Genomic DNA, 19,497 nt, shown 5'->3' on the forward strand with positions numbered 1-19,497 from the left:
AAAATCCCCCAAGGGAGAATTGATATGCGGATAAGTTGGCAAAGTTAGTAAGTTCCTTAACCTCGGTAGTGCTAGATCAGCCAATCGAGCAGGTAATGTTGGTGGCTCATATCGAGACGCTGGCTGAAAGAGGGGTCTCAAATGATTAGTGGGCTCCTTTGATCGAGTTCCTCTGATCAAGTAATGCACCAGCTAACTGGGAGCAGGCTCGACTAATAAAGGAGAGAGTCGAATGATTTACGCTAGTCGGAGACCACTTATATAAAAGGATTTTCTCAAGACCCCTGTTGAAATGCATCGAAGAAGAGGACTCTCAGTACATCCTATAAGAAGTTCACCAAGGTTCTTGTCGTAGTCATTCGGACGACCGCTCATTAGCAAGGAAAATCCTATTGGCCGGGTATTTCTAGCCTACTCTGCAAGCTGACGTCGCTCGAACGGTAGCAACCTGCTTATCTTATCAAAGATATCAGAACATATCGCACAGACCCACTTAGGAGCTCTAAGCATCCTTAGTCTCCTACCCGTTCGACAAGTGGGGCATGAACATCGTCGGACCTTTCCCCATGGCGACCAGACAAAGTAAATTCCTTCTTGTGACAGTAGACTACTTCTCTAAATGGGTGGAGGTTGAGTCGCTTGCCAAGATAACTGAATAGATGGTTATCAATTTCTTGTGACAAAACATTATATGCTGGTTTGGCGTCTCACACAAACTCGTCTCTGACAATGGAAGGTAATTTCAAGGACGGAGGCTCAAAGAATGGTGTGCCAGCTATGGCATTACGCAAGTCTTCATTTCGATAGCTTACCCATAAAGTAATGGTCAGGTGGAAGTCACCAACTGAAAGATCCTCAGGGGACTGTGGACTCGACTCGACCAAGATGGGGGAAGCTGGGTAGATGAACTGCCGAGAGTGCTGTGGGCCTATTGAACCACACTCAGGGAGGCCATTGGAATAACTCCATTCCACTTAGTAATACAGAGGGGAAGCATTAGTGCCGGTTGAGATGGGAATTAAGTCTGATCAAGTACATCTCTATGACGAAGAAAACTCTGAGCGACGCCTCATAGAGTTAGACTTAATAGACAAAATTAGAGATAAAGCAGTTGTTCAGTTAATGACGTACCGACAGAGGATGAAGCAGAACTATAACCAGAAGATGATTCCTAGATTTTCCAAGTTGGCAACTTAGTTTGGAAAAGGGTCAAGCCGGTCGATGTCGTAACCAAGTTGGAGGCCCCATGGGGTGGACCGTACAAAGTAATTTAGAAGCTTAGCTCGAGATCTTATTATTTACAAGATGAAATAGGGAGAAATCTAAAAGATCCTTGGAGAACGAACCATCTACAGCCTATCAGGCCGGGTAGTAAGTTCGTGAAGAAGTTTATGTAATTTGTAAGAATATTCATTCAATGAATGGAGGAAGTTTTCAATGAAAATTTATTAAGTGTCAAAGGGTCACATGCCATTCGATCATGTTATAAGTGATCAAAGCCCTCACGATAAAGTGTTAAAGACTCTCGACCTGTTCAAGCGAGTAATAAGTGAACGAAGCCCTCGCGCTAAAGGTGTCAATGTTAGTGAGAGCCCTAGAGCCAATCATGTGATGATTATTGTATGGACTCGATGTATCATATTCCTATATATATTTATAAAGACATTTATTTATAGTTATTATGCTTACTTGTATTGGTGCAAAATAACTGAGTATAATAGCGTCCTTGAGTAGAAGGTTCTTATCTATATCAATCGATTGGTTGGATTGATAATGAGATGATATAGAGAACACTACTCTTAATCATTCCTAGTCAAGTATTAACATTTAGGGATAATGTTAATGCGATGAGACTAGCATGTAGGTCAACTCAATGACTTAATCTCACAAGTCATGGATATTAGATATCAAGTTGACACATGAGTATGCATTGGAGAATGTATACTGAATGACCCGCCATGAGAAAGTATCATGGATCGTTATATGAGTGTCATATACTTTCTCATGTGACTATTAGTATGACTATCAGTCCTTGGACCTAAAGTCATCATGGTTCCCTACATAAGGAGTTGCATACTTTGGCTTCGTCAAACATCACCCGTAAATGGGTAGACTATAAAGGCGACTACTGGGTATGTAACAAATTATGCGAAGAAATGTGAGTGATGTAGATGAGATCTATCCCTCCTATATGACAGGAGTGGCATCATGATTCTTGATAGAGTAAGACCACTAAGAGCATGACCATGCCCAAATAAGTCAATATGAGATATTAACCTTATTTGATTAGAGTGAGTCTACTTGGAGTTCAAGACATAGATTGATTAGAGGATGACACGGTCTATGCCTCAATTGATCAATTTAGATGTCAAGGATAGAAGGATATTGTCACATATTGTGAGAGTCACAATTAGTAGTCACAATGGTGATGTTGGATCTCAATATTCTTGTAACTTGGGTAGTAATGATGTGTTGCTAGATACCTCTCATTGCTTATGTTTCTAAATGGGTATAGGAGCATTGTCAATGTTACAAGAACCTATAGGGTCACACACAAAGGGCAGTTAGATGGAGATTAGGTTCATATGATGGACCAAGAGGATTATGTTCATGTGATGAACCAAATTGAATTAAGAGTAATCCAAATTAGACTAATTGAGTTGGACTCAATTTGATTCATATGTCAAATGAGTCTAATTTAGACTATGATTCATTGAGTTAATTTGAACCAATGAATAGAGATTCATTAAATTAAATTAATTTGAGTCAAAGGGTAGATTTGATCAACCATGGGAGATAATAGGTCAAGTTTGACTTGACTTGAGTGGGAAGATGAAGGGTCAAGTTTGACTTGACCAAATGCCACCTCATTGTGACTTGGCATGGGCTGGCCAATGATGATGTTCCACATCATCAAGGTTACATCATTGTGTGCCACCTCATGAGGAAGACCAAGAGCCATGACTCTTGGTATTACATGGAGGTATAAAACACCTAATAAGTGGTCGACCACTTTAGATGAGTGAAGCATTGGCATTCAAGGCTTCTTCTTCTTCTTCCTCTCTTCTTTTCTCTCCTTCTCCTCCATTGCCGAGACCTCTCAAGGGTGCTATCACACTCTAAGTGGTTCTCTCCACCTTTTGTCCGTGTGGATACGTGTAGAGGAGTGTACACTTGACACTCTATGAGATCCGACAACCATTTGGACGAGCGGGATAAGCGAAGGGCATCGCTACAAGGGTATACTTCCTTTTCATATAGATCTAAGGTAGATCTAGTGTAGACAAACATCTACATGAATTTTTATTTATTTATCTTCGCACGCATCCGTGGCTAGCTTCGAGGTTTCCGCAACGCAAAAAAATAATTTTTGCGGCTCGAAAATGCTAACAGTGGTATCAGAGTCACGTGCGAAGCTTGTACATGTTTGTATTTGTTATTATGAAAAGGTTTCAGATTTTTAAGTTTCTGTAATTTTTCTACTTTTATGGATTTTGTGAGTATTTTTCTTGTAGAGGCGAAGCAACAAGTGCTTGGACACTTGTAGGCTTCAAATACCGAGAAAAACTTTCTGAAACGGCAAGGTCTCGCCCAAACAAAATTATTTTTTTTTGGGACAGTGACTTAAGGCGCTATTAGATCAGTTTGGGATATTCACGATATTTATTTCGCGAGAAGGGGCGCTGCCCCAAACCCCGCAAGGGGCATTGTCTCGCGATCGCGCCCGAAAATCGCTAAACGGGACCGTCGAGAAGTTGTGACTCATAAAATTGATAAAACAGTAGTAAAATTATAGAAATTTATGTAAAATACATAATTTAGAATTATCTATGATATTGTGATGGTCATGGCCCAAAAACCCCAATGTGATTGATTAAAATTGTGTTGTAATTCATAATATGGCCTGCGCGTCATTTTAGTATTGTGCGTGTTGTATATAATATGCGACCTGCGCGTCGTGCCTCCCTTATTATATTCCTGTTGTAAATAGATTTTAGACTCGAATGTAACTCGAGTTTCATATTTGTAATGTACAAAATGAAGCGGTGGAAGACCCACTCAAGAAGGAGTTACAAGGAGGGTGCTGTCAACACATGGCGGTCAAAAGGAGCCGCTTGAAGAAGCCGTTAACCCTAGGTTGACCGTCCGATCTTTTCATTGACTTGAGAAGATCGTAGTAGGGTCATGACCTCATCACAAATTAATTAATCAGTATATACAGTATATATATATATATATATATATATATATATATATATATATATATATATATATATATATAGATATATATATATATATATATATATATATATATATATATATATATATATATATATATACTGATTTATCATTGCTTGTGTGTATGTGATGCATGCTAATGTAGGGTAATTAGTGTCTTAATGCGTATATGATACACATTCATGATTAGATTAGATCTTAATCAAGTCAACTCGAAATACCTACCAAGTTTTGATACCCATCACTACCTCGATCATTTGTTGTTGTTGAATCTGCCAAAGCAGAGCAACGCATATTATCTTGGTAGGGTGCGGAGGGATAATCTTGGTCTCGCCTATCAAAGCTTGGATGAGAACAAACTCAATTAGATTGAGTAACTAGTTAACTCAATTAGATCGGGTAAAACTATAGGTATTTTCCAACGGTTGGGAAGATAGGATACAGATCACATTTATCTTGATCCTATAAACAAGAGTTGCATAAAGATGTAATTGATAATTAGTTATCTACCGATCATACTAAGTCTTGGGTGATTTAGCCAAAGCTAACTCAAGGCGTAGTATGATGTGGATCTTGTCCCGCGAGAATTATAGCTAATTGGTATGAATCTAGTAGTGTGGTTTGACCACATCCATGACTTGATTCTACAAAAGCCCTATAATTCAGTGGGAGCATCATTTAGTTAAAGGCCTAATTAAATGATAAGTGGAATATGATATTTACTTTCTGCTTTATTTATGTTATAGATTGCCATGTCGACGAACACGAACATTTTCTCCCTGCGTTCTGTCCTTGACAAGGACAAGCTCAATGGAGCTAATTTTATGGACTGGTATAGGAATCTGAGAATCGTTCTCACACAAGAAAGAAAACTGTACGTCCTGGAGCAGCCCATTCCGGAGGCACCTCCTGCCACTGCCACACGAGCCGACCGAGATGCTAATAAGAAGCATCAAGATGATGCATTAGATGTGTTATGCCTCATGCTCGCAACCATGAACTCTAAGCTTCAGAAGCAACACGTGTTGATGACTGCTTATGATATGGTTGAACATCTTCGTCAACTATATCAAGGACAAGCAAGGCACGAGAGATTCGAGATCTCTAAGGCACTGTTTCAATGCAAGATGCAATATGTGACTCCCGTGGGTCCATATGTCCTCAAGATGATTGGGTACATAGAGAACCTACAGAGGTTGGGATTTCCACTTGGCCAAGAACTGGCCACTAACTTGATCTTGCAATCCTTGCCAAAAAGTTACAGACAATTTGTCATAAATTACAACATGAACGAAATTGATAAGCCACTGTCTGAGCTGCTAAGCATGTTGTGAACTGCTGAGCTCAACCTTAACAAGGTAAAGCCCAACTCCATTTTGATGGTGCAAAAGCATAAAGGCAAGGGCAAGCCTAAAAGTAAGGGAAAGTCCCAAGCCAAGGGCAAAGGCAAGGTAATGAAACCTAAAGGGGGGGGGGGGGGTTGCCAAGGATGCTACCTGCTTCCACTGCGCTCAGACCGGGCACTGGAAGAGGAACTGCAAAGGATACTTGGAAGATCTTAAGAAGAAGAGAAATGAGATTTCTACTTCAGGTATATATGTTATAGAAGTTAATCTCTCTATTTCTTCATCGTGGGAATTATATACCAGATGTGCTTCTCACATTTGTACTAATGTACAGGCGCTGAGAAATAGCAGGGCATTGACGAAGGGCGAGGTGGGCCTACGAGTAAGCAATGCAGCACGGGTTGCTGCTGTTGATGTAGGAACTTACTATCTATCTCTTCCCTTTGGGCTTGTACTAGAATTAGATGAATGTTGTTATGTGCCTACTCTCACAAAGAACATCATTTCAGTTTCTTGTTTAGACAAGAAAGGCTTTTCATTTATAATAAAGAACAAATGTTGTTCCGTTTATTTGAAAGATATGTTCTATTGTAGTGTACCTCTGATGAACGGACTCTACATTCTAGACTTAGAGAACCCCATCTATAACATGAATACCAAAAGGTTCAAGTCAAATGAAATGAACCGAACCTATCTCTGGAATTGTCGCTTAGGTCATATAAATGAGAATCGCTTATCCCAGCTCCATAAAGATGGTTTGCTGGACTCATTTGATTTTGAATCATCTGGGCAAGATAACCAAGACTCCCTTTAGTGGACACAACGAAAGAGCAACTGACTTGTTAGGACTTATACATAGTAATGTATATGGCCCTTTCAATGTCACTGTCAGAGGTGGTTATAGGTACTTCATTACATTTACTAATGACTTCAGTAGATATGATTATGTGTATCTGATGACACATAAGTCACAATCCTTTGAAAAGTTCAAAGAATTCAAAAATGAAGTATAAAACCAGCTAGGCAAGAGTATTAAAATACTTCGATCAGATCGAGGTGGTGAATACCTTAGCCATGAGTTTTGTGACTATCTAGCTGAGTGTGGGATTCTATCCCAACTCACTCCTCCTGGAACACCACAGTGGAATGGTGTATCCGAAAGGAGGAATCGTACCCTATTAGATATAGTACGATCTATGATGAGTCACATAGATCTTCCTATATCTTTTTGGGGATATGCTCTAGACACAGCAGCCTTCACACTTAACTGTGTTCCATCCAAAGCTATGATAGAGACACCATATAGGATATGGACTGGGAGAGATGCCCAGATATCTTTTATGAGGATTTGGGGTTGTGAGGCTTACGTTCGACGTCAAGTCTTGGACAAACTGGGACCAAAATCCGATAAGTGCTATTTTATAAGATATCCCAAGGAAACGAAGGGATATTACTTCTACATTCCCAGTCACCACAAAGTGTTTGTGGCTAAGACTGAGATATTTCTAGAAAAGGACTTTGTTTCTAGAAAAACTAGTGGGAGTACGTTCAATCTTGAAGAAGTTCAAGATATGGACCATAGCACTGAAGCCTTGATGTAAGTTGAACTGAAACCGCAAAATATTGTGGATGATGAGATTGTTGTACAAGGAGTTGAGGAACAACAACCAGTTCAAGTAGACCTACCTCTTCGCAGGTCTGACAGGATACGTCGTCAGCCTGAGAGATACTCTTTTCTCTTGTCTGACCATGACAACGTTATGCTCATTGAGAATGAGCCTACCTCCTATCAAGAAGCTGTGATGAGACCAGATTCTGAGAAATGGCTAGAGGTCATGAGAACTGAGATGGAATCCATGTACAACAACTAAGTATGGACTTTGGTTGATCCACCGATCCACCTGAAGACGTCAAACCCATTGGGTGTAAGTAGGTCTTCAAGAGAAAGACTGACATGGATGGACTTATTACCTATAAGGGTCGTTTGGTAGCTAAAGGTTTCAAGCAAATTCATGGTATTGACTATGATGAAACTTTTTCTCCAGTAGCGATGTTTAAGTCCATTCGGATCATGCTTGCTATTGCAGCATACCATGATTATGAGATCTGACAGATGGATGTCAAAACCGCGTTTCTGAATGGAGACTTGCTCGAGGATGTGTACATGTCACAACCTGAGGGTTTTGTAGATCCACTGCATACTAGCAGAGTATGCAAGCTGCATAAGTCCATTTATGGACTAAAGCAAGCTTCTATGGTCAGCCCATGAAGGCACCCCTACCCTCTCTTTTATAATCCTTAGTCATGGCAAATAAGGAAATTTAATTATAATTAAAATCCCCTTTATTTTCCTAGTCGTTGGTTAATAAGGAAAATTTAATAAAAATTCCTTTTAACCCCTTCTATGGTCGGCCACCTTAAGAGCTCCAAATTAGGCAAGTTTTAAACACAAAATTAAAACTTCCTTATTTGTTTCCAAAATTTTTAAAATAAAATTTCTCTAATAATTTTTCCCTTCATGGTTGGTTATAAAAGGAATTTTATAAATTAAAATCTCTCTATTAAAACATGTGGATGATTTCCAAAAAGAAAAGTTTTCTTCAAAATTAAAATCTTCCTCTCAATCTACAAATAAGGAAAGATATCAAATCTTTTCTTAATCTTTTATAGAAACTTATAAAAGGAAAAATTTATAATTTTAAAACTCTCTTTGAAATCATGAACATGATTATAAAAAAGGAAAGTTTTTTCAAAATTAAAATCTTCATTTCAATCTACAAATAAGGAAAGATATCAAATCTTTTCTTAATCTTTTATAGAAACTTATAAAAGGAAAGATTTAAATTTTAAACTCTCTTTTAAAACCATGACATCCACATAAGGAAAGATTTTAAATTAAAATCCTTTTATTTTTCTAGTGGCCGACCACCTAAGCTTGGGATCCAAGCTTTGGCCGGCCACCTTAAATTGGCTCCACCCTTAGCTTTGGCCGGCCCTAGCTTGGGCTCCAAGCTAGCTTGGCCGGCCACCTTAAGGTGGGTAGAAAGGTGGGTATAGGTGGGTATAATTCTCTATATACAAGAGGCTACGATAGGGACCGAGAGGAGGAATTGGTTTTGGTCTCCCAATGAAATTAAGCTTCCCATGTTCGCCCCGAACACCCAACTTAATTTCATCAATAATAATTCATTTCACTAAAGAATTATTATTGAACTACCGCACCAATCCCAAATTACATTTTGGGCTCTTTCTTATTATGAGTGTGTTATTCTCCTTGTGTTTAAGATGTCAAATGCCCACTAATTAAATGAGTTACTGAAAACTCTTTTTAATTAATATCTTAGTCCAAGAGTAGTACCACTCAACCTTATCGTCATGTCGGACTAAGTCCACCTACAGAATTTAACATGACAATCCTTATGAGCTCCTCTTGGGGGCATTGTCAACCTAGATTTCTAGGGCACAGTTTCCTTCTATAATCAACAATACACACTATAATTAATATCATTTCCCAACTTATTGGGTCTATTGATTTATCGAGCTAAATCTCACCCTTTGATAAGACAAAGAAATAAATACTAAATATATGTGCTTGTTATTATATTAGGATTAAGAGCATATACTTCCATAATAACTAAGGTCTTGTTCTTTTATTAAGTCAGTATAAAAAGAACTTAACTCAAATGGTCCTGCTCAATACACTTAGAGTGTACAAGTGTTATTTATCAGTCAAGATAAACTAATACTTAATTACACTACGACTATTCTAATGGTTTGTTCCTTTCCATCAGTCGTGAGCTACTGTTTATAATTTATAAGAAATTGATAACATGATATTCTGTGTTTGACACCACACACCATGTTATCTACAATATAAATTAATTGAACAACTATACTTAGCATATAAATGTAGATATTGACCAATGTGATTCTTTATTTCTAAATAGATGTTTATACGAAAGCTAGGCTTTTAGTATACATTCTAACATCTGATACTTCTGACCGGCCAAACTTGAAGCTGCTTAGAGGTAGGCCGTCGATCCACAGTACCTCCCGAAAGGGGGAGATTTTGACAGTTCGATCAACCAGTCGGTCAGAAAGTCAGGCTGAGCAGGTAAACGAACATAGAAATAGTACTCCTTTGAGTGCTTATTCGAGGAGGGCATTTTATCAAAATATACAATGCCCACTCAGGCTTGGAAAAGAAAAGTACCTGTCTCAGAGACTTTGGGATAATAAAAGTAATGAAAAACATGAGGCACTAATGGAATCTCATACAGGCGAAATAAAACAACGACCTACATAGTAATCTAAATGAATTAGGTACTAATTGATGCAAGGGAATATAAAAATATCTACAAACTTCTAGGAAGAATGGATGAATGGGAAAGAGTAGGCCGGTAAGGAATTAGTCCTTGAAGAAGGGTAGAAAGTCATTTAGAGGCAGGTGAGGGCAGTCATACGCTGAAGGAAAGACAATTTGATACCCGTTGGGAAAGCAGTAGGTAAGTTTCATTTGGTCAACCTCATCACCATTGAATTTGAACTTAGTGGAAGTGTACCATAGCTCGGGGATGGTCGGGGGTGGGGAAGGAGAAACAACCATTGAATAAAGGATAAAAAGTGACTAAGAAAGGAGAAGGGACTTACTGAAGAAAAAGAGAGTGTCGGCGACAAACAGAGAAAAGAAAGTAAGGAGGCAATGAAGGCGGAGATGAGGAAGACGATGAGGCCGTGGAAAAAGTTAAGGGTTTAAAAACTTTAGGGGCAATCGACCCTAGCCATTCGATTGTGGGCTTTAGAAAATGAGATTTCATCATAACCGTTGAATTCGAAAAGGAAGCCGTCACATTAAGCTCTGACAGCCGCCTATCACATCATGCATGTGGCATCATGCAAGGGTGACACATAGTAGTCAATTACAGGTGGCATTACTGAGGAGGCAGAGAGCATGATTACAAGGCATGGTTAGGCATGCTTTGCATTAATGATCAAGGATTTGAATGACTTTCGAGAAATTATGGTGGCGTCAACAACAATTAAAGGGCACTATGTCGGTTGAGTGGTTGGAGCAGAGATCAAAGGGAGGCAAAAAGTGGCTAAGTGTTGGCCATGATATCATCAAGCAGTAGTTGAGGATCACAGTCGAGCAACGACTATAAACCCTTGAGTAAATATCACAATCGAGCGACGACTATAAACCCTTGAGTAGAGATAACAGCCGAGCAAAAGCAATAAATTGTAGAGCAGTAGACATCACAGTCGAACGACAACTCTAAACCCTAGCACAACCACTGGGGAAGAAAGAATTATGGCCACACTAACTGTCCAGTTAGTCAAACTTATAGTCTCCTTTGCTATACTTGAAGGGAAGGCTTGTGATGAGGTGATGAAGAGGGACCCCACCAAAGATAGACCAAAGCAAGGAAGACGGGCTGACGTGGAAGTCAAAGTCAAGTAGTCAAAGCCAGTCGAGCGGGCTAGTTACGACCTGTCATGTCCAAGCAGATGAACAAGGCCAAATGGGCAATTCAAGGTTACAAGACAAACAAACAGTACATCCCCGGCCGTCGTCCTCACCGATCGAGAGGCGTGTTCGTTTGGATGAGAGGCAGTCCTCCGACAATGGGAAAGCTAAGTAAAGGGAGATTGCTCGGTGCAGCACAGCCGAGCGAGTGCGTCCCAGTTGAGAGGCCACCGGTCGGCCTATAGCGAGACCCGCCCATATATATATTCATACTCTTTTGGAGGTTTGTGACATTGACAACAAAGTATGTTCCGCAAGCAAATCGTATGGTAGAAGCTTCCAGACTGTTACATCAGAGATATACATGCTCGCTTAAGGAAAGGTGTCAGAGACACTTTTTGACTTGTCTTTTCATAGGATACTTGGGAAAATGTGTGCATACTTTGAGATGTGTGCATAGGCACTAAAGTGGCACTATAAAAGGAGGGTTCCATCTACAGGAAGAGGTATGTGCAACTTCATCATTATAAACACTCTTTTGCTACAATACTCTTGCTATTCTCTACCTCATCGGAGACTGACTTAAGAATAGGAGGGCCAACGAGGGAACCCCTTCTTAGCCTGGCATTGACGTTCTTATGTTGCAGGAGCACGTGAAGTCTTCGTCGAGTTAAACTTCTAGCCACATCCCTAGCTTTCCGTCTTTTCCGCTTTCGGATAGGAACATTTGCTTTTGCATTTGTATCTTTTTGTGTTGTTGCAAGAAAATATTGTAAAGACTTCTCCGCCTTCGGAAGGTATCCGAGAAGGAGAAGGATAGTGGTGGTAGTCGTCTTGGGAGACGGTGAAGCAAGTAAAATCAAGCATGTAAGATTTCTTATTTTGTTGGCATCGAGCACTACAAAAAAAAATTAGGTTTACCGACATAATCTTATTCCTTCGGTAATATCAGAATATTACCGATGAAAATTTAATTCCATCGGTAATATTCTGATATTTCTGATGGTATTACATTTTTGTTGATAATATTTCTGACAAAATTAAATTTCCGTCAATAAAATAATAGAAACTATGTATTACTGGGAAAATAACGAAATTTTTGATGGAATCTAATTTCTATTAGAGATTACTGATGAAAATAAGATTCTGTCGGTAATTCTGAAAATAAAATTAGGGCACTGACCCTTCTCCTTGCGAGCTTGTACTTCTCCTCTCCGGTGATCCTAGCGCGATCTCTCCTCTATGGTGATTTTCGAGTAAGTTCTCTCCTTCTTGAGCCCTTTTCTCCCCTTCTCGACCTCCGTCGGTCGCCAGTACGCAGCTGGCAGCTTTTTTGGCCGTCAACCGCATGTTGGAGCTGTGACGACTACTAGCAAACGGCTGACGGCTGTGCTAGCCACCAACTACATGCTGGTGGTTGTGCCGACCACCAGCCGCATGCTGGCGGTTGTGCCGGCCTCTAGCAAGCAGCCGGCGACAGTGCCGGCTGCTAGCAAGCAATCACGTGCCTGTGCCGGTCACTAGCAAGCGATCGACGACTATGCCAACTGCCAGCAAGCGACCGCACGACTATGTCGGCCGCCATCAAGAGATCGGCAGCTGTACCGACCTCCAACAAGCGACCGACGATTATGCCAATCGCCAGCAAGTAGCCGACGACTCTGCTTCGACCCGGAAGGTTTGATCGATAGTTCACGATGGATAGGCAGTTGGAAGAATGAGGATACTACAGTTCAGTTGGTATAAATGCATATCTAATTTTATGAGATTGTTCTTTTGATGTTTGAGACTTTATTTCTTGGTTGCTAATATTGATTATCTAACAAATTACACATCTCAATATTCTTTAGGTATTATCAAGCTTCAATAATACCATGAAAATAGAGATTGAAATTATGTAATATTTTGTTAGATACATATAATGGAAGGTGGTGTTTTGTCCAACTATATAGTTGTGCCTTCTAATTCATCCTTCATCCTTTAGGTGTGATCTTGGCGAAGACTATCTTCGTATGAACCAACACATCCTCCCCTATATTGAAGCTTACATGGTAGTAATTAGATGAGGCTATGTAATTGGTTGTGAATTCTAATTTTTGTTACACTAACAAGGCAACTAAGTGTTCGGTCACGAGCTTTGTTTAATTGATATGATGTTTTATTAACTCATGAACTAAGTATCAATCAACTGCTGAACCTCAACTTCAAAATTCTTTATGGCCTCAGTTGTTTGATTTCATTTAATTCGTTACCACAACTTCTGATGTAGCTAAAATCCAAACTAGGTACTAATCTAACATAACATCCAACATAGTTAGTTATAAGCTGACACTATCCTCTGGAATAATTTTATATTCAAAAGCTACCAGATTATTCTGTTGGGAGAAGGATAAGGTGAAGATATTCTTACAAAGAGATGAAGTTGGAATGAAGTGAAAGAGAGATGACGGTGGAATGAAGTAAAAGAGGTACAACATTGAATATGTAACAAATTTTGCAGATGTGATAGCAAAGGGCTTGTTGTCTAAAATGCATGACCATATTGCTTCACTTACTGAGCTCATTAGTTTTGGTTGCTTGAAGGACTCAAGAAACTCTTCGTCTTTAGGAAACAACTAGAGATTTTTATTCTTCAATAAGTAGCTCACTACATCTTCATCAAAGTCCAACAAGCAACCAAAACTAATGAGATCAGCAAGTGCAGCAATCTGGTCATGCATTTTCAGACAATATGCCTTTTGCTATCACATCTACAAAATTTGTTGCATATTCAATGTCATGCCTCTTTCGCTTCATTCCACCTTCATCTCTCTTTCGCTCTGTCTACAATGGATCAGAGGATAATCAAGCAGGATGCGAGAAATGATGTTGTCTTTACCAAAATGTAAGCAGTCATTGCTCAATGGAGCCAGACACTACATCATCTTGAATCACAAGAGACTCAAGATCCACAGGACTCTGATTAGGTTTGTGCAACTATAACTTATCTTTTTTTATTTATCACTTATAAAACATGTAAAATATATTCATTCTATTTTGATATTAATTATAATTTGCTCACCTCCAATTGTATTACATTTTCTCATGAACAATTCGTCACCACCAGTAGATATCCAAAATATTATCTAAGTATATTTTTTGTTGACATGTAAAATTAGTTAAACATTATACCATTTTAGTGCATTGTTATCGCTTACTTTCTTGTATATTTGACGAGTGTGTTTGTAACGGTTTCTAGAGGAAGTCTTTACCAGAGTTTTGGAGGGATCATCCTTTTTAAGTAGTTCTTCCCACTTAGTTTTAATTATTAACATTCTTCTTTGTTTGTTTGAGTATTTTTGAGAGATAAAATTATGAATAATTGAGGTATGCAGCATATTTTTTTGAGGTTTCAACATTTCATTGTAGCATTATAAAAATATATTTATTTTGTTTTGATATTTTAATCTGCACATTTCTAAATATTATATTATTGTTTGTTTTAGGAGTTTCTATTGACATATTGATCATTATCATCATCATCATCATCTATTCCATTTTATCCAGGTATCAAAATTAGGTATACATAAATCACTATAAAATTTTATCGTATTCATAAATCAGATCATATTCTATGTATTTAAATATTTAATTTTATAAATTTGGATTTAGATATGAATATTTGAGCAGTTTAGTTTATTTATATTATTGTGATTGATTTAGATTTTGTTTGTTTTAGATGAATATAATTCTATTTATATTAGATAGTTTGTTTGTATGGATATTATAGTTTATTTATGTTTGTATGGATTGTATGAAATATATGTATAATTATTAGTATGTATGAAATGTGTTTGTAGGTGTGAATGTGATTGTATGGATGTGATTGTTTGTATGTGTTTGTATGTATAAAATGTCATTGTGATGGTTTAGTGTATATATGAATTGTAAATATGATAAAAAAAGGAATATAATTTTTTTACATGTATTTTTTTTATTTTACTAACGAAATACCGATGAAATCGGTATTCTGTCGGTAATTATCATAATGGTTTACCGACAGAAATATTATATTTGTCGGTGTTTACGGATGAAAATAACATTTCTGTCGGTATTTATAAAATTATATACCGACAGAAATAGCGTTTTCGTCGATAAACACCGATGAAAATAGTATTTCTGTCAGTAACTATTTCTATTGGAAATATTATTTCCGGTGTGATTTACCAATAGAAATACTATTTTCGTTGGTAAATTTTCCTATGGAAATATAGATTTCGTCAGTATATACTGATGGAATTGAAATTCAGTCGGAAAATCCATTTCCGACAAATTACCTCCCGACAACTATTTTTTCATCGTAATTCCATCACTAAACGACTATACTAATAGAATTACGACAGAAAATTTTGTTGGTAATCCTATTTTTTTTATAGTGGAATGCAATCGAAGTTATTCACTTCTCCTATGCCTCGCAAGGTCTAACACAAGTCAGTCAAGATAATCTCTTAATTATCTCATTAATACCTAATTAAGTTTTAGTAACCAACTAGATTAACATGTATGATCATATATATTGATTTTTATTAATTGTGTTCAGCCAATCCCCAAGAAATCAATGAATCCAATTTGCCTGCATCTTGTGGCCTCATGGCTCACACACAATGAGACTGAATCGTTAGTCGCGGCTGAATGGTTCCTCGATAAGGAGGTTGTGGTAGAAGAATATCGAGGAGAAACATCCAGATAGTGTAACTCGAAGTAGTTGTCTCGTTGAGCTGAAAGCGAGCCCGACTTGGATTGCTCTCTGTGGCGCCGGGCCATGATGACGTGCCAGTGGTTCTTGACCGCGTTGTCTGTACGGTGGGGGAAGTAGCGGGTAATGAGAGACCACTTGTTGCCGTGAAGCCGGTGTGCGATAAGGAGCCTCTCTTCTTCCTCCCCCGAGAAGGGTCTCTTGTCGATCCGAGGATCGAGCTGGTTGAACCACCTCAATCTACAACTTTTGCCTAATTTGGAAATAGTTAGGGCTAGTTTAATTTCCCTATAGCAAGGGCTACCACAAATAGTTAAAATTTGTATAAAACAGAGACCTGATCTGCCTTGCAGCTTCTGAGCAATGAAATTCCAGTTTTGAGGGCCAAACTTGGCCACAAGCTGCCTCAACTTCTCGTCCTCCGACGGCTTCCAGTGGCCACGGTAGCAACCGCGGCCACGAAGGGGCTCCTTGTCGTCGGCAAGCCTCATCGTCATCGGAATCTTTCGACTTGTTTGTTGATGATGATGATCCTAAGGAGAAGAGACCATATATAAGAAGAAGAAAGATCAGAGAAGGAGAGATATAGCTTAAAACTTGAGCTAGTCTGGTGATTGGTCGATCGTTTTCTTTTTCTTTCTATTATCAAGTTGCACCACATTAGTGTGTATATATATATAATCAATAATGTGACTTGGAATTTGACCTTTCTGAATTGATTAGAGTTTATAGTGAGCAAGTACGGCATCATGAGCAGACAGACTGGTAGGCGACACCTTCATGAGGATGACAGGTCAGCATTCAGCATGATGATACTTAATATACTTTCTCATGTTGATAGGGATCCAAGTTCCACATTGATTGTTCATATAGAACTGATTAACAATGATGGAGCCAGACCGGCCGGGTCTAGGGTTCGTGTAACTAGTTCGATAGAACCATATTTGGCCTTTTTGTTCTTGGCTTAAAGATAATGGTTGATGATGAGGAGGATCGCAAGTGTTGTTCAATAATGGAGTTAAAGTTGTGTAGGGATTGAACCGCGGTTTAGGTGGTCTAGTCGAATAATCCAACAACGATTTAGAAAAGTGGTTGAGTCCACATCGATATTGACTTGACGAATAATAGGGTGGATTAAGCAACTTCGCTATCATGAAATAGATGATGTGGTTGGCATGGGCTATTCAAAGAAGGCAACTAAGGGGACAAAGAAAGAAAGAAAGAAAACGAGGGTTAAATAAATCCTAAAAGGGGGTTAATGGAATGGGATAAGATTAAGCGAAATAGGGAGGGGTATTGTAATTACTTAATTAGGCTTTTATTTAGTTGATTAAGGAAGTGTTAATGGGCAATGGAAGAAATTAATGGTGAAAATGTATTAAGTTGTTGTCGCAAGATGATTTGTCCATGTTAACATATAGTCTTGGAAGGTAGCTATCTTGACTATGTTGTTTGATAAAATGTCATGAGCTAATATATCAAGAAAGAAGATGTGGTACCAACTATTTTTTTAAGGGCTTAACAATAAAAAAAAATGATTAAAAAATGAACATTTAAAGGAAAAAAAAACTCATAGGTTTGTAAATTTGTATTGTTCAAGCTTATTTGTTAAGGTAATCGAGAAGTTGAGCTCGACCAAAATATAATTGATCTGTTGAAAAGGTTATTCAAGTTTGGCTTTATTGTTTTACAAGTTTGAACTTGGTCCGTTTAGATGTTATTGAACTCTCAATTAGAACTTGTTGTTGCGAGATTATTAGTGCAATCGTCCGTAAGTCAAGGTTGACCAATTTGACTAAGCTCGAGTGGATTCGAGCTTGAGTTTTGATATTTAGATAATATGTGAGAAGAGGTCAAGTAGGTCAAGGTTAACCGAATACTTAACAATGTGTGAGAGAGAAGTCAAGTAGGTCATGGGCGACTAAATACTTGACTAAAAAAACCCTAACTCGAGGCTTAGGTAAGGAAAAAGTCCTAACTACGGTCAGGCAAGGGAAAAATCCTAACTGTGGTTAGATAAGGGCAAAGTCCTAACTTGAGGGTTAGGTAAGAGAAAAGTCTTAACTGGAGATTAAGTAAAGGAAAGTCCAAGTGGGTCAAGGAGGACCGCACATTGATGAAGGAAAGTCCTAACTACAATTAGGCAAAGGAAAGTCTAAGTGAGTCAAAGAGAACCGCACATTGGCAAGGTTAATGTTTCCAGTTAGGTATAGGAAAGTCCAAGTGGTTCAAAGAAGACCATATGTTGGCAAGGTAAAGTCTTAACTGAGGTTAGGCAAGAATAAAATCTAAGTAGATCAAGGAGGACCACACTTGATAATCGAAAGTCCAACAGGAAGTTGACAGAAGATGGAAAGTCCAAGTGGATCAAATGTTGACTGGACACCTAGTGAAGAAGTCCCAATAGGTCACGGTTGACCAGAGGTTGGGCAAGGGAACCCTAGACTTTGATTAAGCAAGTTAGGATTAGACAATCGATTAAGCCAAAGTCAATCAATCAGGTGATCGATTTGGAGCATTTATTCGTGAAACAGAGGGTGTCTAGATTGATTGGGTAATTGATCAAAAGCTACGCTAATTGATCAGGTGATCGATTGGGCGCATTTCTTCATAAGGAATAGTGCATGAATGGATTAACTGATCGATTGAAGCCATGTTAATCAATTAGGTAATCAATAGGGAGAAAAATTTTATAACAAATAGTGGCTTCTGAATCGATCAAGTGATCGATTGGGAGAAGTTCACAAGAGAACAGTGGGCTTCATAATCGATTGGGTGATCGATAAAGAAGTCTCGTAATCGATTAGGAGAAGCAGAAAAGAGTCATTGCAAGGTTTGGATGGCTAGATTTGATCAGATCTGAAGTGGCAATTGATTGAGGGTAAGATTAATTGATTGGGAGCCCTAATCCGTGGGATATAAACGCATTCGTAGAGATTCAAATCACACTTTTCTTCTCCACTCTTCATCATCTGTTCTTGGAAGATTCTGAGAGAATTGTTGTTGCACTTTCGAGCCTATAAGGTGCATTTCAAGCAACAAGAGATCAAGAAAGCAAGGTTTTCATTTGTAGTGTATATTTGCATCTTATTTTCATTATATTTTTGTATGTAAGCTTGTACGAGATTTCTCCACCTCCGAATTATTTCTGAGAATGAGTGTTCTTCATAATGGAGTGTGTGGACCCTGTAGATCATTGAATTAGTCACCTCAAGGGATGGATACCAAGTAAATCCTAGTGTTAGTGATTGCTTCAAGTTTTTCATTGTAACAAACCATCAACGAAGCATTGCAGCTAATCACCCCCCCCCCCCCCCCCCCACTAGCTCCTGAAGTATCCTAACAAGTGGTATCAGAGCAAGACTTCCCTTTTTGGACTAATCGTCAAAAGAGCAACGAGCTAGAGAAAGAAGAAGAAGAAGAAGTTGAAGCTTGAAGCCCCAATTTCAATAGTCAAAGACTCATTATCATGGAGCTCAACTTCATAAAGATTTCCGAGATAGATTCGGATACAACACTTGGGCACCTCCACCGTTCTGATTGGAAAGTTTCAATCTTTGGGTCAAAAACTATTTCATGATGGAGACGAAGCAATAGTTTGCTCTAATGGAGAGCTTTAAAGCTCCAAGAGGCTCAAAGAGAAAATGGACCGAGGAGCAAATCAAGAGATGAGAAGCTAATAAAAAAGTAGCCAAAGTGTTGATTAATCT

At 38.5% G+C, this 19,497-nt stretch overlaps 1 protein-coding gene across 1 annotated transcript; it reads right to left on the reverse strand.

Moving 5' to 3' along the window:
- Positions 1–15,581: 15,581 nt before the first annotated feature.
- Positions 15,582–16,471, reverse strand: LOC122049149 (transcription factor MYB52-like). The gene is made up of 3 exons (XM_042610589.1): positions 16,385–16,471; positions 16,125–16,320; positions 15,582–16,040 (listed from the first exon to the last, which is right to left on the reverse strand). The coding sequence occupies exons 2-3, from the start codon at positions 16,282–16,284 to the stop codon at positions 15,628–15,630; spliced, it is 573 nt and encodes a 190-aa protein (XP_042466523.1). The 5' UTR covers positions 16,285–16,320; positions 16,385–16,471; the 3' UTR covers positions 15,582–15,627.
- Positions 16,472–19,497: the final 3,026 nt, after the last annotated feature.

Source organism: Zingiber officinale, chromosome 2B, assembly GCF_018446385.1.
Source record: "Zingiber officinale cultivar Zhangliang chromosome 2B, Zo_v1.1, whole genome shotgun sequence".
Taxonomy (NCBI): domain Eukaryota; kingdom Viridiplantae; phylum Streptophyta; class Magnoliopsida; order Zingiberales; family Zingiberaceae; genus Zingiber; species Zingiber officinale.

What these genes read in the sequence shown, in the direction of transcription:
- LOC122049149 (XM_042610589.1), bottom strand. Translation starts at nt 16,284, where the DNA reads ATGACGATGAGGCTTGCCGACGACAAGGAGCCCCTTCGTGGCCGCGGT. An exon ending in GAAGCTGCAAGGCAGATCAG is followed by an intron (nt 16,041 to 16,124) that starts GTCTCTGTTTTA and finishes TTTCCAAATTAG; the next exon opens with GCAAAAGTTGTAGATTGAGG.